The sequence below is a fragment of the Cuculus canorus genome, chromosome 2 (genome assembly GCF_017976375.1).
Source record: "Cuculus canorus isolate bCucCan1 chromosome 2, bCucCan1.pri, whole genome shotgun sequence".
Lineage (NCBI taxonomy): Eukaryota > Metazoa > Chordata > Aves > Cuculiformes > Cuculidae > Cuculus > Cuculus canorus.
In genome coordinates, this window is record NC_071402.1 from 114,625,656 (window position 1) to 114,651,571 (window position 25,916).

General features: G+C 35.8%; 1 protein-coding gene across 7 annotated transcripts in view; it reads left to right on the plus strand.

Annotated features, from left to right (window-relative positions):
• The window catches only part of ATP2C1 (ATPase secretory pathway Ca2+ transporting 1), a 92,631-nt gene extending 67,405 nt beyond the window's left edge, over positions 1-25,226 (plus strand). For 4 of the 7 annotated variants that reach the window (XM_054057181.1, XM_054057180.1, XM_054057183.1 and 1 more), the window contains exons 9-28: positions 1,803-1,958; positions 2,602-2,670; positions 4,337-4,412; positions 4,671-4,737; positions 5,898-6,022; positions 7,236-7,333; positions 8,753-8,848; positions 8,961-9,050; positions 10,133-10,237; positions 11,941-12,097; positions 13,429-13,599; positions 15,115-15,212; positions 16,859-16,909; positions 17,731-17,897; positions 19,636-19,704; positions 21,424-21,540; positions 22,212-22,359; positions 22,970-23,065; positions 23,921-24,062; positions 24,854-25,225. In XM_054057181.1, the coding sequence (XP_053913156.1) occupies positions 1,803-1,958; positions 2,602-2,670; positions 4,337-4,412; positions 4,671-4,737; positions 5,898-6,022; positions 7,236-7,333; positions 8,753-8,848; positions 8,961-9,050; positions 10,133-10,237; positions 11,941-12,097; positions 13,429-13,599; positions 15,115-15,212; positions 16,859-16,909; positions 17,731-17,897; positions 19,636-19,704; positions 21,424-21,540; positions 22,212-22,359; positions 22,970-23,065; positions 23,921-24,062; positions 24,854-24,990 (2,235 nt within the window). In that variant the 3' untranslated portion in view covers positions 24,991-25,225. Of the gene's footprint in view, positions 1-1,802; positions 1,959-2,601; positions 2,671-4,336; positions 4,413-4,670; positions 4,738-5,897; positions 6,023-7,235; positions 7,334-8,752; positions 8,849-8,960; positions 9,051-10,132; positions 10,238-11,940; positions 12,098-13,428; positions 13,600-15,114; positions 15,213-16,858; positions 16,910-17,730; positions 17,898-19,635; positions 19,705-21,423; positions 21,541-22,211; positions 22,360-22,969; positions 23,066-23,920; positions 24,063-24,853 lie in introns of all 7 variants that reach the window. The other 3 variants (XM_054057185.1, XM_054057179.1, XM_054057184.1) reach the window with 1 other exon arrangement.
• Positions 25,227-25,916: the final 690 nt, after the last annotated feature.

Sequence of the window (25,916 nt, forward strand, 5' to 3'; positions counted from 1 at the left end):
TGAATACTGAAGTGCAATAAGTGTTATTGTTTGGAATTCACAACTATCTAGACAGAAATTTTGAAATAATATCGCTCCCAAATGTAATTGTGCATTTTTTATCAACACACTTGGTTTCTGATTTATAGGATGTGAAAGGAAAGAGTTTTCCAACTTTATGTAGCAATGCAGTCTTAAAAATTTTAGTTGAATACTTTTTGTCAGTGTTAAACAAATTGTAAATTAATTGTTTTCAGTCTGAATTATAAGGTGTTTTGCAGGTGATGCACATGATTTTGAGTCTTTATTTGCATGAGTCTTTAGAGTATAGTTTTAGTGTTCTCTAATAATGGAATATTAAAAAAATATCATGAATTTGTGTCAGTTCAGTCTTGTCCATCTGACACTTTTTCATCGTGTGTTGTTTTATCTTCCAATTCACTAGATGTTGATTCATAGTATTAGTACTGCTGCAAGTCATTGAGTTGAAGTAAAACCACTATAACACTACTTGCAGATTCCGTAGAAATGGAGTGTATATATATATATATTTATGGCTTTACTTGAAAGATTCCGTGCAGTTTCTGACAAGTGTTCCTTTTCCTTATTGGTACAGCATCCATCTTTTAGAAATGGGTACTACACTGGGAACTCTGTAAGAGAACAGCAGGAATTAGAGGGATTTGATCAGAAAACACTTTAGTAAAGATACTATCCTCTTTTATGTTGACTACATTAGTTTTGATCAAGCAGCCTGTGTGCATTTTGCTGTCCAGCTGGAACTGGAGAGTTTAAAAAAACAACACCCCCTCCCCCACAACACCCCCCGCCCAACACCCAACTCAAACGTCAGAGCAATCTGCTACAGGATGGTGGTACTGAGTGCAATGTAACTGATTCTTATTTATTCACTGGAAGCGATATCCTTTCAATGAGTTTTGGTGGTTGAGTTTTATTATGCATGCTTTAACACTGTTTATCTTGAGATGGTTTTCTTGAAAGCAAGTGGTGTGGTCACCAATAGTAGCTTTACGCTTTTTAATAATGAAAAGTTATTTTAGTGAAATTTTGTCATCAGACTTTTATGATTCAGGCTTTGACCCTGTTCAAGACTCATTCAAGTCAGTGGGATAATATGTAAGAATTGATGTCAGCCGAGGAAAGACATTTCTCTTCAATTTGTATTTTGATAAGTTATTTTTTGTTTTGGTTTATAGAACACAAATTTTCTTCATCTGTCAGTCGATGAATATGGAGTAATTAATTTTTACCTTTTCCTTCTCAACCTGCCCCCACATGCTACCAAAAAAACCACACGAAAGTAAAACCTAAACCAAAAAAAGACAGCTTCTGTTCCCCTAGTATAATTAACTGTTTCCTGCGTAACACTTTTCCTATAGAAACTTTGTGAACAAAAATACTAGTATGAAATACGCTTTTGTTAGCGAGTTCTTAATGGACCATGGTAGGAGGAAGTGGACAGAAGAAGAATTGAGATGATAGTATGTACGTGCACTTGCATTCTCAGTTAATTATTTTGTTTGGTGACAGAATGCATCACAGTTGCAGCCTCTTGACTGTTTTGCAGAAAAACAGTCATGAACGTAAAATTATGAGTAAACACTCTTCAAAGTGAGAGCTTGTTGGCTGCAATATTCTGTAGGAGTCCTGTTGCTTTGTTGATTCTTAAAATATAGTTGATGTTGACATGGCTTCTTACTGTATGAATAAATTAGATGTATTTTTAGTGGTCAAAATTGGTAGACTTCTATTAAAACTTCCAGCTCATGTTTTTTACCTAGTCCATGTTTTTGTTTTCGAAGGCTGTGGACCTTTCTATTGATGAATCTAGTCTCACAGGTGAGACAGCTCCTTGCTCTAAATCTACAGCTCCTCAGCCAGCAGCAACCAATGGAGATCTTACATCAAGAAGCAATATCGCTTTCATGGGAACATTGGTCAGATGTGGAAAAGCAAAGGTAAAATTGTTATTGATAGGGAAGAATGTTTTCCGTTTCAACTATTTGAAGGCAGTTCTTAAAAGTTCACCTATCAATTGAGAAATGTACTTCAGTGACTACATGTATGTTGAGTTGTCTGAAACAATAGAAATGGAATAGAAATAGGTTTTTTTTCCTGGAAGTATGAAAGACTTTGCTGTGGTACCCTGCAGAGCTTTTCTCATTGGTGCTTTTTCAGACACCACTTTAAAAAGAAAACTAATATAGTGCCAGGAGAGCTCAAATTTATAGGGAGCAGTAACTTTTCTATCTAGGATGTGGTATTTTGCTTCTATATTCATGTGTTTGAAAAATCTGTAACTGAAAATACAGTTTTGGCTAGTGTTAGATAGGCATTACCGTGTTTGAATTTTTCTACTGGTAGTTACTGAATACTTAAGCTCTGTGCAGAACAGCATTTTTTTTCACAGAGACAAAATGGTTTTTAGCAAAAATATTTCCTACCTTTACCTACAATTAATTTTGCAAGCAAAGCTAACAAAATTGTAGCAAGCTGAATGGGATTTGCCTGCTATTCGAGTCAAAGCTGTCAGGAGCAACCACTAATGTTGAAATAGAACTTCGGATTTGAATTGGCTTTATTTTGTTGGGTATTTTTTAGGGGATTGTTATTGGAACAGGAGAAAACTCTGAATTTGGAGAGGTTTTCAAAATGATGCAAGCAGAAGAGGTAAGAGTAAATATTTATAAGCAAAGATGTGTTTTGTGAATGTGTATTTCATTCATAAAAACTTTGAATTTATTGCATAGAAACTTAAACTTAATTACATTGCTTTTAATATTTTTCTTTCTTCTAGTGAAAAAATTCTTAGCTCTTGAACATGAAAGTAGTAATTGAATTCAGTGCAACAAATGATCCATAACTGACCTGAAAGTATTAACTATTAAAATAATATTCTGAACATGTTCAGTGGACCAAATCTCTTTGCAATTTGTGGAAGTATATTTTTTTCAAGTGAAACATTTGTGCGAAAGGGATTTTATATGACGCATTTGCGTGCTGTGTGCACAGCGCTATGTTTTCCCTTTATTTGCAATGTACTTTGAAGTTATGCATCTGTCTGCTGTTGCTTCATGATCTCCACCTTAACCTTTTGTAAGAAGCTCCCTTTGACTCTTGTATACCAAGCTGCCAAGGCTTCTTCTCTGGCTGCCTGACCAGTTTTGGATCATAAGGAGACAGTCTGTCTCCAGCTGTTCGGACATGATCAGGCATAGTATAGGCAGCACTTTTTTCCCAGATATATGCATTTCTGAAGTCTGCCCAAACAGAGCAACTAAGGGTATTAAGCGTGTCATCCAGGAGCGCATCACTGACCTCTTGTTGTTAGCTATAGTGCCATTCTACACCTTTTAAGGCAATACAGCTGTTCAGTCATCAAAGTGGAATCCACTTTAATACACACGCGAGGAAAATATCTGTTCAATGGAGTTTGTGTTGTAACAAGTGTCATTATTAATGAAAAAAAAAAAAACACCAAAAAACCCTATGTAAGCATTCTACACCAAAAACTTTCCGAAAAATCAAAGTATTGTTGGGTTATTTTTTATGTTTGTAGTACAATAATCTCATTTTTAAAGTAAATTTTGAAGGTAAGAGTGAATCAAACTTGATAGCAGCTTTCTCATAGTTTATGCACTTTTTATACAATGATTTTACAATGACTCCATCTCCCTTTTTTTGCCATACTTTATGTACTATAGACCATCATATTATTAAAACCCCAAACTTGTTGACATCCAGTGTAAAAACCCACTTTTCCTGGTTTGGTTTTTCTTTGTTTTTAAACTAAAATTTTTGCTTTGTGTCTCCTCCTCCTTTCTGGACCTTTTATTCTTGACACTAGACTGTCTTAGATATTTCCATGGTTTTCTATTAGGCTAAATTGAATTTTTTGCAGTTGATTAATGAATTCCTTTTGAGATATAATTGACCTTCCAGGGTTCTAAAAAGCCTCTGTCTTGAAAAGTCAGCTTTATTCTTCTTATCAAGAACTTTTTAGTCTTGGAAGAAATGCAGTGGCTTTTAGTCAGCATAATTTATTTAACTTCTTTGTAAGATCTTTGATGTGACCTTTTGTATTAGATTTGCTGTAGACACCACAAAGCTACCGAAGAGTACTTATAAATTTTTCATTTCATTGAAGTGTTCTTGAATCTTCTTCAGTTCTACACAAGAATAGAGTAGAGCACTCTGTTTCCACAAAGTAAACGTATGGAACCATAGAGTATAACTGCATCTTACTCACTGAAATTTGCATGTCTGAAGTAATATGAGATACAGTTCATGCTTTTTAACCTGTTTGTTAACTGCTGCATGTTTATTATTCACCAAGGCTCCAAAGACCCCTCTTCAGAAGAGCATGGATCTCTTGGGAAAACAGCTTTCCTTGTATTCCTTTGGTATAATAGGTAAGAGGTATTGCTTCAGGGTGTGCCATTCAGAGTGAATACCTTGCTGCTGGTGTGATTGGGCAACCTGCCTGGCAGAAATTTTCTTTACCTCTCCATACTAATAGAATCATGCTTTAACAGTGAAAGAAATAATAGATCTTTATAGATAGTGCAATGATAAGCTTGGGTTTGGCTATTTGATTCATTTTTCTTTTTGCCATGAAGCTACAGTACATGTTGGTTTTATATTTATCCTGAAGACTATTTTCTTCGTAGGAGTTATAATGCTGGTTGGCTGGTTGCAAGGAAAGCACATACTTGATATGTTCACAATCGGAGTGAGGTAAGATTTTTGGTTTTGAATAGTGTAGATCGTGAGTTACAGCAAGTGTCTGAAAGCTAGTGCTGTACATTATAATATGCTTGCATGCAGACACTGCTTTTAAATTCACATAAGTAATTAAAAATAAAAGTAGACTTTGTGGTGTAAAAAAGCAAATTCCTACTGGCTTGTAACGATATGTTCTTGTCAGTCTTTTAAACTGCATTTCCATGGGGTGTCTTGTGGAACAACTGCAGAGAGAAGATAGAGATATACAGTTTGAATTTCTGTCACTGAGTAAATAAAGCAAATGTAATTTTATAAGTGGCATCAGATGAAACTAAGCTAGTACAAGCTTTGTGTCATGTAGTTCATTACCTCATTTTCTTGCATATTATGGAAACTTAATCCCAGGCTGTTGCCTGCTAAGAATAGCACTGATTTTAGACCTAACTCTGTATTCTTAGAAAAGTTGCTGAGTTGCTAATTACACATACAGTGCATAAGGCAGAAGTGTTTCTTTAAATGACAAGTTCAGACTCTGGAGATTTCCCCTTTTGTGGAGAGGAAAGAGGAAAAAAAAAATCCCCAGGACCTGCATCTTTGAGCATTGTGTGTGTAATGAGTTATTTGGATCTTGTTTACATTGTTATTGGGTTTTTTCCCTCTGTTTATTTGTTGTTTGTTTTTTTTTTAATGACCTTCTGTGCCATTCCAGCACTTAGCTTGCTGCCACATCATGATCTGGAAGTAACAGCTGTGGATCAGGGGCTTCTTGAAGTGGTGGCATTTCCCAGTCCTGTTTAGTTTTGACTACCCTTATTCTTCACAATCTGGGCTATTTTGTGCAGTCATAATTAGTGTTTTGTGTAGGCAAAACAAATGTACAATTGATTTCTCCGTTCCTCCCAGCATTTCTTCATACTTTTGCATAGGTAGCGAGTAGAAATGTTTAAGTTATTGCATTTTGTTATTGTCTTCAGTGTGTCTTATAATGAATGGTGTACAACTAGACTCACATGGCAGGCTGCTTCCTTTCACTTTTAACCTCAGGGAAGACACAGCTACAGAAACAATGCTCTGATGTGGAAATGCATCATTGCTATGTATTGTATTACATTTGTAATACATTGTATGTATTACATTCTAAGACAAGATATGTATATTTATTTTCATTACAGTTTGGCTGTAGCAGCAATCCCTGAAGGACTCCCAATTGTGGTAACAGTGACACTGGCCCTTGGAGTGATGAGAATGGTGAAGAAACGGGCCATTGTAAAAAAGCTTCCTATTGTTGAAACTTTAGGTATGACTTAGATATACTTAGAGATAGTATTTTGGTAAAGGTGTTAGGAAATAAACACAAATATTGAGGACTAATGGTTAAAAAAAGCAGGTATTCTCATTTTGCTAGCAGTGTGGTGGTGGTCTTAAAACATTTCTAAATTGAATGCATTTTGCACAGTTAGAATTCAGGTATATGTTTTTGTGTGCACTCTACTTTTTTAATTTAACTGAGCTAATTGGTCTGTCACTTAATAGCAATACTTTAAACTGCGTGGGTGATTGGATGTGTGGAGTACTCTTTACACTTGTTTGCTCTAAGATGTTCTTGTTAAATAAGACTTGTAAAATATTTTTAAAGTAAATTTTTGGTGTAAATGTAGGAATTATATTGATAGTAGGAGACAAATCCAAATTTGAATATGGTGCTGATATTAAAACTTAAAATGGCTTTAAAACATTAAAGCTTAGAAACATTCTATATGCATTTTCAACCATGAAACATGTAAAGCACAGAACATGGAAGAGAATTAGAAATATTGTTAAATAATTCTGCTGCATTTGAATTTCTTTTTGCATTTGAAGATTGGAAATATTTTTTCCAGTGCCTCTAGCAGACTTTCATTAGTGTTGGAAGGTTTTATGTTACTTTTTTGGTTGCTGACATCGTGTCCAAGAATGTCAAGATACTGCAACGCTGATTCAGAATACTCTTTTCCTGAGTAAAAAAGGCGTATACAAATTTCACATTTCTGTAATCTTTTCAATCTTATTAAAATTTTCAAGTTTAGTAGTAAGTCATACTTGTATGACAAGAGTGTTGTGGCTAGCATTAGATGGGTGTTCTCTTTGATGAAGAAGAATGACTTCTGTGAAGCAGGCTCTTAGCTTTCCTCCTCACCAGGAGCTGCAATTGAGATTTCAGTAATGTAGCTTGAGATACAGTGGAATAAAATGAAGGAAAGGGAATGAATGGAAGCATTTCAGATGAATTGTGAATTTGGAATTCTAATTAGGTTTGTTCTATTGGTTTTTTTTTAATTAACTAGACACACTTGTGAAGAACCTTGTACAGCTGTTCATTAGTAGTTGAAAATTGACTGTCTTTGTTAAATCTTATTTTGATTTTTTTCACAAAGACAGCTGCAGTATTTCTAGAAATTTGCTTGTCTTGAATACTTAGTTACATAGTTCTAAACAAGAATTATCTTATAAATGTCAATTGGTTATTTCAGGTTGTTGCAATGTGATTTGTTCAGATAAAACGGGAACTCTGACAAAGAATGAAATGACTGTTACTCATATTTTTACATCAGATGGGCAGCATGCTGAGGTATGTAGTGAGACTCTGTTAGACATTAATTATCCTTTTTACCTTGTTGTGTGTGTCAGCTGAAACCTGCTTGAGTATACTGCAGGTAAAGCATAGGTTTGTTACACCAGACCCCTGTTCCTCAACTTCCAGCTATCTCTGTTCTTCAGTTCATTTAATATTACATCTTTTGAGCTGTGTTATCCAAGCCTTCTCTGGTTCTTGAGGACTTTTTTTTTTTTTATAATATGGTATGTTCATAAATCTCTTAATGGCTATAGGTCACAGTAAAAGACAGATGCTCAGATACAGTACAAAGACAAGTTGAGAGATTGTGGGTTTCTTCAGTGCAGAAAGTTGAAGCTATTTTGCTGTTGGAGGTGCATAAAAATAGAATCTGCATGTTGTAAACATTTAAAATAGGGATATCCAGCTTTTGGCTAAAGAACAATTTTTTGCATGAACCATTCATACTGAGTACATACTGCCACTCTTGCTTTTTCATAACGAATGGAAGTAGGATCAGGACATGAAGCAGTGCTTAGTGAGGTTGGGGAGTTGCTGCAAAGACTGAAGTAAATGCACAAAACAGAAACAAAAGCAGCAGAATGGAAAAGCAGCAAGATGTGGAACTAGATGTGGTTTCATGGGAGTATTTTAGACAAGTTCTTATTTTCTCGAACTCTTCTTGATTGAGATTTTTTTCCACGCTACGGTTAGCAGAAGGTTTTGTCATTGACTTTTGTAAGCATAAATACTGGTATGTTTTCATTCTTCCCTTTTATTCTTACCTGTGTTTGCTTATATATCCTGCTATTTATTTTTCTGTTCTTAGAATTAAATAGGGATTCTGTAATTGCTTTTTCTTAACTATTAACACAATTTGTTTACATCTGGGTCGAATCAGCTTCTTTTCCTAATTGAAAGAGAACTTGAAATGGCTGTGAAATATTATTAGCTGTGAATGCTGTAGATATGAAGACTTCTTTGGATTCTAGTGGGATGCCTGTTTTTTATGCACTAAAAATACAGGGTTAAAGTAGGACTCTGTACTTCCTTTCCCCTGCGAGAGGTATGCATTATTAACCAGGATAAGGATGAATAAGAGGAAAAAATTAGCAAAAGAAAGAAGGAGAAATAAAACATGCCTAATACTGTAAGGAAACAACGTACATTGCATTTATTTGTGCAAAGGAATAAGACTGCTACTTTTTAAAAAAATTAGTGTCTAATATATTTCATTGCACTCACTTGCGCTCAGAGTTTTTGTTCCTGTACTTGCTACATTAGAAGCTGTGTAGGAGAATCCATTCCCTGTGAGTAAAATCAGTCGTGATGAATGGCCTTTGTTTTTTTGATTGTCTGTATTATATAGTAAAAAGCTAAGATTAAACCTGGTGAATATCATGTTCCTTACTGACTTCAGCTGTTGTCTTGCAGGTTACTGGAGTAGGTTATAACAGGTTTGGCGAAGTGATGCTTGATGGTGAAGTTATTCATGGTTATAACAACCCATCCATTAGCAAAATTGTTGAGGTAAGATCTTGGCATCGAGAGGCAAGTTTTAATTGGTGATGACGTAGCACAAGAGCTTTGTGTGGCATTTATTTTGTGTTCTATTTTCTCCTCTTTCGTTCCTTATTTTTAGGCCGGTTGTGTGTGCAATGATGCTTTGATTAGGAACAACACATTAATGGGCAAGCCAACAGAAGGGGCTTTAATCGCGCTTGCTATGAAGGTGGGTACTTTTATGGTGCTGTTTGGATTCATGGCAGGTGGAAAATGTGTAGAAATAACTTGAGTTTGTTTTCCCTCCTTCATTCTCTTTCTCTTTGGGTCTCCTAGATTTGTATTGCAGCTGCTTGTCTGTGGTGTTTCTGTTGGAAAACTTTGGGCATTCTGAAAGAGAAGAAAAAGTTATTTAGAAACTGAATCTTTATTTTCATATTTTTGCTGTTAGTACTGACATTTTACCTGCCACAAGCTAAGTTTCCTATTGAATATTGATTGCGCTGTCTCCCTCCCAGTTCTCATCAGAAGCCTTAAGAAGTTTGTAACTGATATATTGATGACTGCAGCATTTATAGTGCCCTGTAAGCGTGAGGCACAGATAGTTTGAATTGTGAACACTATGGTTAAATGTTCTGGGGTTATTTGTAATGCTGTGACACCCCATTAGAGCTACTGAGAAATGTGTTGAGGCATCTTAGCACTTTTTTTTTTTCTGTAATGATGAATGAACTTGAAAATGTTGAAAGATGAATGCATTACAGTCTTTCTCTTCCTGTGTAACTGAGGCTTGAGATGCGTGTGACTTCTTGAGACAGGTTTTAAGTCCCCAGTCTTTGACTGGAAAACACCAGAGTGATGTTATTTTGGCAAGAGCCCGTAGAAACAGAGACAAACAGGAGGCTTTCACATCTGTGGCTGGAAAGGGAGGTAGTGAAGCAGTTGTGAGGCTCTGTAAGTACTGAGAATGGCTAATGGCAGGCTGCTGCTTTTGCATCTTCTTTAATCATTAGTTTCTTTGGGACTCGGTTAAGGGTAGAGTATGGAGTGCTGTGAATGGGAGTGCTGTGCACTAGGGATGGGGAGAGAAGATTATTCCAAATGAAATCTGTTTTGTCTGAGTCTTCATGGTTAGTTTCAGATTAAATGTTAAAAAAAAAATCAAGAAAACCCCCATAATTTCATATTGGATCATTCAAACTTAAAATCGGCGACTGGACTTCTCCAGACTTTGCTGACAGGTCAACAAATTGCATAGCTGTTTGAAAAGAAAAGGTCCTGACGTTGTGATGTTACCTCTCTTTTATACAGATGGGTTTAGATGGAGTCCAGGAAGACTACATAAGGAAGGCTGAATATCCCTTCAGCTCAGAACAAAAATGGATGGCTGTTAAATGTGTTCACAGAACACAGCAGGTGAATGTCAATCACTGTTTCCTGGTGCACTGGCTCTGTAGAATGGTTATCTACCCTTTTTAATACCCTCATCTTTCACTTTAGAAGTTGTGGCAGGGTGGTGGCAGCATGCAGTCATGGAAGTATGGTTAGATAATAGGCACAGTTTTAGTTTCAGACTCTGAAGTAGAGATCAGATTAAGAATAAAAAAAAATACTTTCCTTAAAATAATTTCCCAGTGTGTGCCTTTTAAATGTTTTGATATCTGAGACTTTGAATGTATACCTGGCTGTTTTTCTTTCCTTTTCCTCCCTCCTCACACATCTAGAGCAATTCTGGCAGTCTTCCGCTGTTTCAGGGCTACACAGTTACATAATGATTTAAGAGCAAGAAGATGCATTAATGTTCAATAGTTAAAATTTCTTCTGCTTGAAAGCACAGGTTTCCTGGTTTTCATGCAGACAGCATGTTGCCCAGAGTTGCCAGATTTTATTGATGTCAACAGCATCATGGATTATCAATACGAACCATTCTTTCATCTTTTTTTCCATCTTCTGGTGCTTACACATACATATTTGCATTCATATTTAATTTAGACCAATTTGAATGTTGTTAGAAACCGTGACGTAGTCACTGCCAGTCTGATAACCAGAGCCTTCTAGATAATACGTGCAACAACAGACCTTATCTTGGATTTATGGAAAATTTTCTAGTACTTCTGACCAAAAAAAGTCTTACTGACAGTTTTCAAGTATCACAGTAAAATCTTTGCTTTGAAAACAAAGCATTTGACTCCTCCTTTTATCTATATGTATAATACGCATTTTTTATCCTTGTCTGTATAAAGAGTGGTGAGCAGGAATTGCTATATGATTTTCATCCCTGCAAGGATTTAATATGTCTGTGTTTTGGTATCAGCATTTTTACAAGATTGTTGAAAAATTTGAAGCAGTTATAAAAGGAGCTTAAATTATTTGAAGGCTAAGAAAGTGCAGTAGGTTTAGAAACTTAGAGCTCTGTCAGTTAAGCCAATTGGAAAGACTGAAGTGACTTGATTGCTGTACATAAATACCTTCATATGGAGAAAATAGGTACATTTAAAAAGAGCTTTTTAGTTCAACAGGGAAGAGAAGATGAGAATCGGTGATTGGAAATTGAGCTGAGGCAGCAATTCTTAATAGAAAAGGGGGGGAAGGGAAGGAATGTGTTGATTTAGCACTGGAGTTAAGTGTTCAAGGTAGGTAGATTGTCAGTCCCTTGATGGCATCAAGGTTAGATGCCTGTCTGAAAAATATTAGAGTTGTTAGGCATTGTACAAGGATGCAGGTGATGTTTAATGGCCTGTGCAGCTGGTCAGATGATAAGGTAAAGGTCTTTCAGGTCTAATGTTCTGTGTATGTTTCATTTCTGTGCTTTACAAGGGCCTATTTAGTCTATAAACTGTGACCCGCAGCATCTAATGTGCTTGATGTCTACTGAAATGAGATATTGATTATTAGCCTGACTGTTTTGACATGACCACTCTCTAACGTACACAGTATGAAGGTACTCAAAAGAACAGATTTTTAGTTTTAGAAGCATAACTTAGATTTGCATTATGTTTTGAAGATTATTTAGAAAAGTTCATATATGCTGTTCTTAACATGTATGTGTGTAACTTGTGTGTGTGTGTGTTTATATATAACATACACACCTGTGCACACAACAATTCTTTTCCTTTTAGGACAAACCTGAAGTTTGCTTTATGAAAGGTGCTTATGAGCAAGTCATTAGATACTGTACATCCTATAACTGTAAGGGGCAGATCCTACCTCTTGTGCAGCAACAGAGAGAGCAATACCAGCAAGAGAAGACATCTATGGGCTCTGCAGGACTTAGGGGTAAGACTGTTTCAGGTCTCAAAATAACCATTTTTTTGGAAAAAAATGGCAGTACTTGGTTTTTTTTTAAAAAAAAACCCAAAACCTGCAAACAAATAAAACAAGCAAAAGCACTGGAAACTTTTTTTTTGTTCCGTAAGTGTCACTGGGCTGTTCTTTTTTTCTTTAAAATGTGAGGGAGTAGAAAAACAAGCGGTGTGGCTGAAGGCCTGTGTAATAACATGATTAAATTGCAACGGACAAGAAAAGGCACTGCTGGTTCCTGTCATCTCTTGTGCATGACCATAACTGAACAGTACATTGCTACCTAATAGCTTCCATATCTCATTATAGATGTTTGGGGATTTTTTAAATGTGAATGTGTTTATTTTTCTATTGCTTTGGCTCCTGGCACGTATCTCAGTTAGGGAAGCACAACTGGTTGCAGGTCAGAAGATGCCATTAGAATTACCTTTTATGTTAACAAGCTGTGCAGATTTTTAGTATAACTGAATGTGTTTTTCACAGGGTGATTGATAGGAGGTGATTTGGGGCAAGCATTTTACAGGGTTGGCTTTCTTTGGCCTCTGTAAAGAGACCTTCTGGTTGAGTCTGTTCACAGCTTTTTAATATGAAGGTAGGGGTACTGTGTGGCTCAGGAAATTCCTAGGATACAAATTGTTAGGAACAGGGAGAATATGCTAGGACTGGTATCTCTTTGTGCTGTTTTGTTCAGACAGTCATTCTTTGTGCCTGCTTCAGGCCACCGTCTGACAAAAAAAAAATCTAAGGTGAAGTTTTGAAAAAAATGCGTTTGCTTTTCTCTTACAACTCTTAATGTCATTTCAATATGTTTGAGTTAAGATTCCTGCTGTAGAAGATTTCCAGAATATATTCAGCATGTATTAAATTAAATCTGCCTCTCTAAAAAAAAAAACACAACCAAAACTACAAAGCAGAAAATAAAAATATGTTAACTGAGTCTTCCTTTCATCCTCTTGAGTAAAAAACATGGACATACAGAGAAACCACAAGGCTAGTAGGTGCTGTTCTCTTTCTACAAAGTGAAAGTATAAATGCTTTAATCTCAGAACGAATTGGAAAGTTACCTTTAAAACCTGGAATACGTATGTTTGTTAAAAACCCTGCTCTTTAGAAGAAATGAGTGTATATAAGTAAGCTATTCTGAATACTCAAGATAACAGATATTGCTACCAAGATTTGAAAAAAAAAAATGGCAGTTCCTTCCCTTTGCTTTATACTGACCTACTAGTTTAATAATTTGTTTTAAAAGCTGATGTAAGTGTTGATTTCAAATCTTAACTTACTTTTTTTTCTTTGTCTCCTTAAAGTTCTCGCCTTAGCTTCTGGTCCTGAGTTAGGACAGCTGACTTTTTTGGGGCTTGTGGGAATAATTGATCCTCCACGGACTGGTGTAAAAGAAGCTGTTACTACACTTATCACATCAGGAGTTGCAATAAAAATGATTACTGGAGATTCACAGGAGACTGCAGTTGCCATTGGTATGATTAGTCCACAACCTTTCATTTTTCACTTGTTTTCTGTTTTGGCAGTGTCTAGCTAATTGTTGTGAAGCCTGGGTATTGTCTTTAACATTTGTGAGTTCTGTATGTAGTGGAATTAGGAGGGGAAAAAGTAACCAAAATGCCAGCACTGTAGCCTGAAGTGATACCATGTTAAAATGTAGTTCTTCTGTATTTGTTGATGCATGACTTCTGCTGTTTGAGACTATATTTTCTTACTGTATTTTGTTATAACACATTCTTGGGTTGTTTTATTTTTATTCTTACACTCCCAACACCATCCTCCCTACCCTCAGCTTTGGATGCCTGTCTTATGGCAGCAGGGATAAAGTAAAATCACCAGTGATAATGAATATTTAGGATGGATATGGCACTTCAGTATTATCAGATACATTCCAGGCTGCATCAAAAGAAGTGTGACCAGCAGGTCGAGGGAGGTAACCTCACCTGGAGTCCTGCACTCAGTTCTGGTGTCCTCAGTACAGGAAAGACATAGATCTGTTGGAGCAAATCCAGAGGATTCTGATGAGAGGGCTGGAGCATTTCGCCTATGAGGACAGGCTGAGAGAGCTGGCTTTGTTCAGCCTAGAGAAGAGAAGTCTGCAGGGAGACCTTATAGTGGCTTTCCAGTACTTAAAGGGGGGCCTACAGGAAAGCTGGGAAGAAGCTTTTCACCAGAGAGTGCAAGGATAGGATATAATGGTTTTAAACTGAAGGAGGGGACATTTAGATCAGATATTAGGAAGAAATTTTTTCTTGTGAGGGTGGTGAGGCGCTGGAGCAGGTTGCCCAGAAAAGTCTGGCTGTCCTGTCCCTGGAAGTGTTGAAAGCCAGGCTGGATGAGGCTTTGAGCAACCTGAGCAGGACACCAGGAAGGTGTACCTGCCCATGCAGGGGGTTTGGAGCTGGATGATCTTTAAGGTCCCTTCCAACCCAAGCCATTCTACAATTCTATGATTTTTGTCCATATAACTAAGTCTGAGGTTAAAGTTCTGTTCATAAATATTTGAATAACTTAGCTTCTTTTTACAATATAATACATTAAAGTAGAAGTACTTTAGCAAGAATATGCGTTCTTTACATTCAGGGTGGTGAACAAAATGTTGAATGTGCACAGAGAAAGTACATCCCCCAGCTTGTTATGCTTTCTCCAAGGGTTTTTTCCTTTGTTTCGCCCACATTATTTTTCATTTTCTGTCTTGTTATTTTTGAACCAGGAATTCCTTAGAGAGGACTGAGCTCTTGTAGACCTAAAAAGTCTAAGGAAATAAGTATCTGATTACAATAGGCTTTGCAGCATGTGTTTATTACTCAAGAGTTCAGATAATTTACTCCAGTATACCGAATCTATAGGATGTTAGGATATTCTGCTCTAAGCATTTCAAATCTGAAATGGTGCAGAAAAAAGGTTTAAAAAAATAAAATTGGTTAGTTAATGTTTTAAAAGGATAAAATATTGTAATACCTTTTTTTTTTATTATTATTTATTTCCAGCTAGTCGACTAGGATTGTATTCCAAAAATTCACAGGCAATTTCTGGAGAAGAAATAGATGATTTGGATATTCAGCAGCTTTCTCAAATAACACCAAAGGTTTGTTTTGGTATAGTACTTGCTGAAATGTCATAAAGGGTATGTTTTGTATTGAGAAATGCTTTCTTTTTTTTTCCTGTGGAAAACTAAAATATAGCTTCTGAGGTAGAAATAACATGATTCTAATAGAAGTAGATGGTACGGTAAATTGCCAGAGGCTTTTAGTACAGAAACAAGAAAGCTATCTGAGATCAAACAAGTGTCTTGCAGCTCGGCATATGTCTATATCAAAACTTATTTATTTCAGCTCACACAGCTGTCTTTTTAGTGAGTTTGTTACTTTTGTCTCTTAATGAATCAGGTTTTTTTTACCTTTCAATGCCTATATTGGAACTTTCATTTTGCTGCTTCTCACCTTGTGAACATCATCACCTTTTTGTATTGTTAAGCTGTTTTGTTTCTTTGAGCAGCTCAAGTATATAGTCACAGTCTGCACGTTCAGACAGTCCATCCTTTTGTAATTCATAAATGGAGCTGTTTGTATCCTTAATGCTTTTTAGTTTATCTGAGGTCACTGGTTGAGAATTTTGAAAGGGTCTGTTATTAAGTTACTGCTTAATACTTTTCAGTTATTAAATAGGTAAATGTATTACCCAATGTTAAAGTTGTAAATATGAAGGCATAATCAAATGCAATTGAGTTTCAAACTTGGCTCTGTTGTAAAAATTAGGCATCAAAATGCTCTCTTTGCAAAAGACTACAAAAGCAGCCCACAGCATCCTGGAGTCTGACGTAAGCAAGCCAAAAGCCAATATTTACAGTCAAGAAATGTGCATATCAGCTTTATATCTTTCCTTGGCGACTCACAAAAACAAACCTAGGAAAAAAACAATTGTGTGGCATATAGTATTTTTTTGGTTATTTGGTAATAGTTCTTAGGGGCTGTCCACCTTAAATAACTGAAATAGCTACAAAATTACTTTGTGCATATTCGATCTTTGACCCAATTTTCTTATTAGGAATTAATTAAAATCAGCCATTAAGACTGAGATCTCTGCACAGTCTAAAGTGACTGTTGAGAAGTATAACTTCTTATCCAACTTCTTAAAATGGAGAAGTGTATGTGAATGCTAACAGTATGGAGTTTCTGGAAAACTAAATTCCACATGTTTGAACTTCAGTTTACAGAGAAAACCAGAGACAAAAATATGTTGAAACCCAGCAATTCTTTCTAAGCTGGAATCTTTATTAATTGGCTTTAAAATTTAAAACTGTTACTAATATGCCACACGAGCTAGTAAAATTGAAATGTCCTGTGTAGCTTGCCAGTAGTGCTGACAGGGGAAAAGGACGCTATTTATAGTCAGCATGGCAATTGCCTGCATGGATTTAGTTGGTAAGACCAGCAGCAAGCCATTATAACTCAGTAGCTTTGCAATTTCAGAGAGTTAGGGTTTTTAAATTGCATATTCTATCTCAGAATAAGTAGCACTGACTTTGTTTACCATAGCACACTTGAGTCTTCTCTGGAATTAATTATTTCACTCTACTAGAAATACAGCTCACTGTTCTTTCAACTTAAGAACTAACGAGAGCACAGTTGGGCTTTGATAATTTTTTTTTTTTTATCCCCTAGTTTTATAGAATCATGTGTAATTCTTTACATTTCTCAATTTTTTACTATTTCTTCATTGTGCTTTTTACAGGTGGCAGTATTTTACAGAGCCAGTCCCCGACATAAATTGAAAATTATAAAGGTACGTCTTACTACAGGCTCAAATACTGGACTGTTGCTATGATTATGCAATTAATTTATTTGGGAAGGTGCCAACTGTTTGTGGTGCCTTTGCCTAAATTATAATGTGCTACAGTGTGTTAAGATGAAACCAGAGGTGCATTGGTTTGAAAGTGAAGTGTATTTGAAAATTTCACCTAGAAAAACGTGTAATGCCTACAAGGGATAGGCAGCTGCTGGTAGGCAACATCATGCTTTCTGTTATGTAGGGAGATGAGGGTTGGTTGAGGTTTTGTATCACATTGCACTTGAATTAACTTAGAAGAAGTTTGAAGAACCATATTTCTAGTACTTCTCGGAACAGGATAAAAGGGCATGAATTTCAAGCCATGTCTGAGGTAATCCTATTCAAAAGTCAACAAAAGAAGGTAGCAGAGTGAGGCATACTCTGTGTAACGAGTGGAGTAATCAGAAAAGCAACGATAAGGAGAAGTATGTCAAATACTGAGACAATTGAATATACTGAGAATTATAAGAGGGTGATAATGTTAAAATGTAAATACAATATCTTCTTTAGAGTTTTTTTACTTTCTCTTAAAGGCAGATTTTATATACCTTAGCTTTAAAATTTAGGCTGTCTGAACATGTGAACGGAAGTTTAACCTAAAATCTTGTTTAAAAAAATCATTAGAATACAGATAGCTGTGGGTTTTTTAGGATTTTACACTGGAATTGGAAGAAAATGATGGGGAGGTAAAGTGATGACACCAGCCCTGTATCTAGAATAATTTTATAGGATAGATTATTTCAATCCCTGATTTAAGCTCTCTTCCCTTTCTTTAGTCCCTGCAAAATAATGGTGCAGTAGTAGCTATGACAGGAGATGGAGTGAATGATGCTGTTGCTCTGAAGGCTGCAGATATTGGTGTAGCAATGGGACAAACTGGAACAGATGTTTGTAAAGAGGCAGCAGATATGATCCTCGTGGATGATGATTTTCAGACAATAATGTAGGTGGCATTTATGTACATATCTTGTGTTATATAATTTTAATGAAGTGTTGCCTGGGTTAAAAACAAAAGGAATTACCTGAACTTGTAAGTGTAGCAGCTGTTAATGAATTATCAGCTAAGTCAGGGGAGCTGTTTTTATGGTGATTACCTATATTATATTCTTAAAAAAGAGCTGGAAAGTACAAGGGGCAACTAAGCATTTCTGTCTTTTTATGTATGTTAATAATAATAGAAGAATGTATTCACATATTTAGGCTTTAGCTACTTTGGTGATCTCCGTAGATCAGATGTAGGTAACAAAGGAGGTTGTGCATGTATGGGCTATGAAAACTAACCTGTATTTCTGCTTCTCCAAGTAGAATTGTGGTGGTAGTATATTTGGAAACATGACTGAGGTGAGATTGTGAGTCTGTTAGCTGTCAGTAGAATTCATCTTAATTGAATTTCTTACTTCAGAAGCATAAATCTTACGTAAAAATGAGAGAGAACATTCTGCTCAAGATGTAAAAATCTTACACAGTACTGTGTTTTCAACTCTTTGAATGTGGTGGTGTTCAGAAGAGGAAACCTGTTTAAATATCACAGGTGAAAATAAGTTATCAGCTTCTGGTAACTAGCAATTTGTTACATGTTCATGTTTTTGTTTGGTGTACTTCAAAGAGAGAACAGCTAAACTTAGCTCATTTTGAATTTAATCCATCTGACTTCTGAAGGTAGAGGTTGTTGGCAGAGCTAATCTGCTGTCTAGTGAGATAGCCTTCATTTTGAAATGATGCATCAATCTTGGAACACTTCAGTTTGTCTGAAAGTATGATGCTTAACCCTTGTGAAGAACTGAAATGTAGAAGTACAAAATAAGATAATCTATCCAGGTAGCAATATGTCACAGGATGATCAGGGAGTTTAAAGGTTTCCATAGTAATCCAACCAACAGCAATGTGCTGTTGTGCAAAAGCAAAAGAGAGAAGGGGATCAATTTAAGATATTTTCAGAAGAATACATGTGAAGGACATCTGTGGTAAGTATTTTACTTGGGCTGATGAGGCTTTTGCTGAAATAGTTTACCCAGTTTTGTCAGTCCATCAGTAAAACTGTCGATAGGAGAGTGAAAAGAGTGGTGGACGCTAAGAGGGAAAAAAAATCTATGAGTTTCTATAGTTTTACATCCTGCACCCAACCCCTTTAATCTTTTTGTCTTAAAAGTTACAAAGAGGAATGGGGAATGGAAGAAAGAAATTTGTTTTATTTGGAGCAGAGTAGACATGATTTAGGCATTAGAAAACACTTTCTCACTGCTATAATTGCAGTAATGTGATAGGCAAGTTGTGACACGTGCTAGAGGTTGAAAAGGTGGTCTGTGCATATTTTATTACTGTGCAGTAAGAATACGTGATCTTCTAAAGTCATGTGATATTTTAACACTTTTGTAAAAGTGTGTGGGTTTTTCTTCTATCTAATTTGAATTGGAAGGTTTCATCAAGGATGAGATGAACAAGGAGGAGATTTTACTATTGGCATTTCGTTTTGAAAGTCAACTTAAGCGGCTGGAAAACCAGCTTGTGATTGATCTCTTAGACAATTGAAAAGCAGTGCCAAAGTTCTGAGAACCTCAGCCCCATTTGTTTCTTCACATTTGTATTGCTGCTTAAAGTAATTGCTTCTTTTGTTTGTTTTAAGCTTTTTTTTGGCAATAGTCTCATTTGTCTAGTGATCTAATCTTTGTTTTTAATTGCAGGTCTGCAATTGAAGAGGGTAAAGGAATTTATAATAACATAAAAAATTTTGTTAGATTTCAGCTGAGCACGTAAGTTTGAAAAGTTGACAATATCAAGGTTCTGACTACTTTGTGAATGAATAGAAGCATCAGGAAACAGATGCTGCGTAAATTCACCTGGATATTGTAAATTTCATGTATGAGGCCGATATGAAGTTCCAGTATTTTGTATTTGGTGACTTCTTTCCTTTTTAAAGAACTGGAAAGTAGCGCAATAAACAGACATCTACCTTTGTCACAGTTCTTCCTATTAAGATGTGAAAAGTCAGTAACTAAGAGAATGGAGAGAAGTAGCATAGCTACCTTTGGATCCTTATTTAAAGGAGGAGTTAGTAGTCATTCCCTCCTTAACCAGAACACGTATATTCAGTGGAGGACACTAGGGAGGAGGGAGGCTGGTTCTTCTGTAATTCGTATACTGGCGTGTGGAATGAATTAGCTCTGAGAAGCTGACTTCCTTTTCTTGCATATAAGTATTCTTATGCTAACTATATCATATGTGCATAAGACATGAAGCAAAAGTTCATTAAGCCTTAGTTTCAAAAATATTGTGAATTTATCTTCTTGAGTCTGGATTCAGGAACATGATCCTCTTCACCATGTTGTTCATGTATTTTTATGAAGCCTTCATTGTATTTCAGAGTTGTTAAACGAAGTTACAGAAATTAAAACAACAGAACAGAAATGCAACAGAAAAAAATGCCAACCCCCCCCCAAAACGTTAAATACCCACCAAAAAACCCACAAATGCCAAATACCCCCTTCAAAAACCTCCAAAAGCAAAAATTAAATTCCCATTAAAAACCTACAATACAACAAAACCCAGAAGATACCAACCTCTTTAAACCTGCATAAAAATGGTAAAAAGTCTCATTTACTTTCAGTCTTAGCAAGTGTCCTGCAATTGTAAGATGACTAGAAATCTGCTTCTGGAAAAACTGCTAAGCATTGATATTCCAGGAAAGTGTGCTTGCCCATTAACCTTGAAAATGATGACCTTAGGTTTCTGATGAATGAGTTACCAATTTTTTTTTCTGTCCCTCTTTGCAGGGAAAACGTAAGGGAAAGCATAATGTGGTTCAGTAGAGCGCTAAATGTGGAATTGTTATAAGCCTTGCTCTCCTCTTCTTGCTTATGAGACCATTTAATGTTACACTTTCAGTGCAATTAACAGATACTTGTTTAGGGAGGTTTTTAATACCAGGCTTGCAACCAGCTAATCTCTTTTCAGTCTTTTGCCTACCTGCCTCAACTTGCTAATAATAAGAGGTAGTGTAGGTATATTTAGGGAATTTGAGTAGTATGTTGCTTTGAATGATTAGTCTACCTAGTGACAGTGCACAGGGTGGTTGTGTTTATATCAAAAGTGTAAAAGCAGTTTATTTTTCAAAACCATGTTTAGAAGTTCCACTTCTGGCACAATAAAATTATGGGACCCAGTTCCCCAGTAAAAAAATTATTAGGTGAAGGTAAGTGATAAATCTGAAATGTTATCTTAGAGTTTTGGAGATTTTTAAAACACAAATTCATCTGTTAATTCCTAGAATAATGCAGTTTTAAATATGAACTGTGTCAAGATTAGTATTCTTAATGAATTAATGCTCTAAAGTTAGACTTAGGTCAGTCATGATTCATAGTCAAAATCTGTACCTACTCTGAAACGGTTGAAATGTTGATTACAAAGCAACTATCAGCGGATCTTCAGAAGTGTTCCATGCTGACAGTTATAAAAATGGATTCTTTCAACAGGAGTATAGCAGCACTGACTTTAATCTCACTGGCTACATTAATGAACTTTCCTAATCCTCTCAATGCCATGCAGATCTTATGGATCAATATTATTATGGATGGACCTCCAGCTCAAAGGTAAGTAATTACTTTAAATTCCATTAGAGATCTGTAGTCCTTTTATTTCAGCAAGGAAAATAGTCGCTCATAAGGGAAACTATCTGAGATGTTAAACTTCAATGAAATGTTTCTGAAACAGTAAAGTTCCCTGAATTATAATGCTTGCAGTATAGGTCTGTGTTCATTTTGGTTTGCTTTCTGTCTAAAGATAATTATAGGGGCAGCATGGACACCTGTAGTTCCCTGGATATGCCCGTGAAACTTGCATGCTTGGCTTCCCTCTGACCCTCTTCAGTGTAGATGGTGGAAGGAGAGGTGGAAAGGAACTAGCAGTAAATTCCTCAGCTAGGTTGATCACAGTAACAACAATGATGGATGTAATTTTAAAGGAAATTGGAATATTGGTTAACGTCTGGTAATTTTAATACTGTCTGATGTAATATAGTATAAATACTATAATGTATTTATAGACTCTCAAACTGCGGTGTTAGAATACTGCCCGTTACTAATATATATCACTCAGTTTTCTGGAAGTAAAAATATCATGTGCTTATTTGAATGAGGTGGTTCTTTAGCTGTAGAGGGAAGACTAACATCTTCCTTTCCACTCAGAAAATCTAGTCCTTAAGTTAGCAGCAATGAATTATTTTTATGATGATAAAAATCTAAGGTGTTCTTTTAATTGTAAGTCTTGGTGTGGAACCTGTGGATAAAGATGTTATTCGGAAGCCTCCAAGAAATTTGAAGGACAGCATTCTGACCAAAAACTTGATTGTTAAAATACTGGTTTCATCAATAATTATCGTGTGTGGAACACTGTTCGTCTTCTGGAGAGAGGTATGACAGAAGCGTAAAACTTAAAACGTATTTTAAAAGAAATCCCATTTTGTGCCATCAATTTGAATTCAGAATTTTTATGAATTTAGCTGCAAGCTTTGTTCATGCTTATTTAATACTCTATTCAGGTAGCAGATTAGAGAGGAAGATTTTCAAAGTAGTTGTTGAAATGAGGAGTAGTTTCATTCCCCAGTTTCTTATTTTAATACAGACTTCTCCAGGTCCCAAATCTACTTGGGAAACCTTGGCCCATAGAAAGTAATTGTGCAAATCGTCTAGCCAGGCTATTATGAAACTGCCATTTGACTTTCTTTTCCCAGTAGAGACGTATGTTGTGTGAACTTTTGGTAGTGCATCATAGAACGCTTGGTATTCCATGTGCTTGCATAAATGTTTGCCAAGAGGCATCTTTTAACCACAGCTTGGAATTTCAAATTGTTATAAATTACAGGTGTGACATTTTCGCTGTATCATTTATTAAATCAGCTTAGGGCAAATGTTGCTTTTGCTTTCATTTTCTAGTTAGTAGAACTTTAATATTACAATAACTTTCTTTAGTTGTGGAGGGTTTAAAGCATGCTAAAGCCATTTAATTTTCTTTTGTTGGCAGTTAAGAGACAATGTAATAACGCCTCGAGATACAACCATGACTTTCACCTGTTTTGTATTTTTTGATATGTTCAATGCTTTGAGTTCTAGATCTCAGGTAAGTGACTGGTATTGTCCATTTACACAATAAGCAGGATTTTCTTTGAGGGATGATTTTGCTGCATTTAAGTGCTTTCCTGCAGATTCACTTCACATCTGCCATTAAGCTTCAGGGTTTCACGTATTTGTTGGGTCAGTTTTCTATACTTATAGATAAATACTAGTCTCAATTTGTTTATGTGATGCAGAGCTGGCCCATGCTTCTGTCCTGACAGGAGCAAGAAAATCTTTATTACAGGCTCAAGTGTGTTTGTCCTTTGTATTGCCAGCTACACTTGGTTGTTTTGTTCTCTTTTCTTTTCTGAAAATTCTGTCACTTCAGCATCCTTGTGAGAATCTGAAACTTCCTGAAGGCCTTAAGTTTTTTATTTTGTAACCCTAAACCCATAACCCTAAACCTATAACCCAAGGAAAATTTCTTCAACTGTTCTTTCTGTCCATGTTTTTATTTTCAGGAAACAAGTAAGAAATTTTGTGCTAGTTGGAGAAAAGTACACTGTTAGTATACGTGACTACATTTACTCTTAATTTGCAGTCTGTTTTCTGATATGAATTATCAAGGTCAACGAAAATACTTGCTTCTAGTGTAAAGGGCACTTTCTACTGCAGTGTACTTGTAGAAAAGTGAGCTCAATATACAAGTTGTTGACTATGAAGACGATTTTTGTATTCGATTTACTAGAGAGAAAATGCAATTAGCCTGTTCAATAAGCTATTCTGGATTATCTGAAATGTCAACAAAATATTTTTTTACGTAGAAGTCTGGATCAAAAGACATTGCAGATACAAATTAATTTCTTGTCTAGATAATGTAAGATTGCGTGTAGAGAGTAATGTGTTGTTTATTTTACAGACAAAATCTGTGTTTGAGATTGGACTTTGCAGTAACAAAATGTTCTGCTATGCTGTCCTTGGATCGATAATGGGGCAGTTACTGGTCATTTACTTTCCTCCACTCCAGAAAGTTTTCCAAACAGAGAGTCTGAGTATTTTGGGTAAGAACAGTTCCCTTTTCAAAACTGAAATTTAAGGATTAATTTGTAAATGCAACTAGCTGATGGTTCTGTAGGAGCACTTTCTGGCTGTTTGCATGCAATAGAAATAAAAAGCAACAAAACCCACCTCTTTAGTTGTTTTCTTTGGGAACCATGATTTAAGTGCATGTGCACTTAAGGATCATCTGGTCCGACCTTTTTAGGTGATCTATAGTTTAAATGAGATGACCCAGCACCCTGTCAAGCTGAGCCTTGAAAGCGTCCAATGTAGAGGAATCTTCCACTTCCCTGGGGAGATTATTCCAATGCTTAACTGTTCTCATGGTGAAAAATATTCTTTTGGAATCCAATTGGAATCTCCCCAGCAGCAACTTACACCCACTATCTCATGTCTTTTCTTTGTAACACCTCATAAAAAGGTGTCCATGAGGATAAATGGTTGTAATTAAACACATGTTTTTACATAATTCTTTTTATTGTAGTGTCATTTCTGATTATATTAATATTTTTTCAGTTTGAAGTAAATTATGTTGCTTAGTATTCTTTGTTTCCATAGGTGTTGTTAAAAGCAGGGTTATGAAATACTTTAGAACCTTGAAATAGCATGCCTGTACTTACGATTTGTGCATAAACTATGCATGTTAATCTTCTATCCTGCAAAAATTGATTCTTACTTCATTTCTCTTGAACTTACCTAATGATTGGGACACAATATGAAAGTCTTGTTCTTTTGTGAGTCTGTCTTCAGCCATAAGTAGCAAATTATAAAAAGGCTAATTATCTCTTTCCAGATTTACTGTTTCTTCTGGGACTCACTTCCTCTGTGTGCATAGTGACTGAGATCATAAAGAAGTTTGAAAGAAGCAGAGAAAAGATCCAGAAACGTGGAAGTTCTTCTTCGTCAACTTCATCTTTTCTTGATGTATGATGCATATTGCATTCTTTTGTTTGCAGACTTAGGGATTGCTGTCTAAAGATGTAGGAGAAAACAAAACAATGTTTGGAGGATAAAGAAATTCTGAGGGCTTTTGACAAGTCCTTTGTTTCACTGGCTAACGATGAACATTTACGTTTCAAGACTGTTTAGAATTTGACTTCCAGCTGTGGGAGTAACAAATGAAATTATGCAACTTTGTTAACATTTTCCTCAATTGAACGGGATTTTGGGGGGGGGGTTAATTTAAAGAAAGATCTAAGCTCAAGTCCCGTTTTCTGCACTTAAAAAATACAACTGTGTAAAATCCTTCTCTTAGACATAAATATTTTAGTTTGTTTTTATTTAAAACATTGTACTATTTTACTTTTATGGTGGTGGGACTTTGCTACTAATACAAGGATAAAATATTTCAGAGGCATTCCACTGGGTTTAGAGTCTGTCACAAGAGTGCCATATTCTAGCTACTGTATTTATTTACTTTATCCTGCAACGTGTAAGCGGCTCAAGTACCTTGTGCTACGGTTTTTTTTGTATCCTGAGGTTTTTTTGCACAGGATGTGACCGCTGTTGGTTCACTGTTTTTCTTTTCTTTTTCTGTGATTGAAAAGCCTATACTGCAATTTGAAGTAAATGTTTGCTTTTCTTAAAAGTGTGTTGTTTGTTTGTTTTAAAAGACTGTGGCATTTACACTGATGGTTGTTTTGCTACAATTTTAGGTACAAGCTTTGTTTTCATGTCTTGTACCGTACTTTAGCTTATCATTGTTAGGTCACGTGAGAGATTGTAAGGCAGTACTGTTACTGAAATGATTTGTAGCATATTGAATTACAAAATGAATGCACTCTTCGCTCTCATGACAAGAAGCCCCACTCCTCTTTCAAAGAAGCTTGGTTTCCTTTTCTCTCTTTCACCCTGAT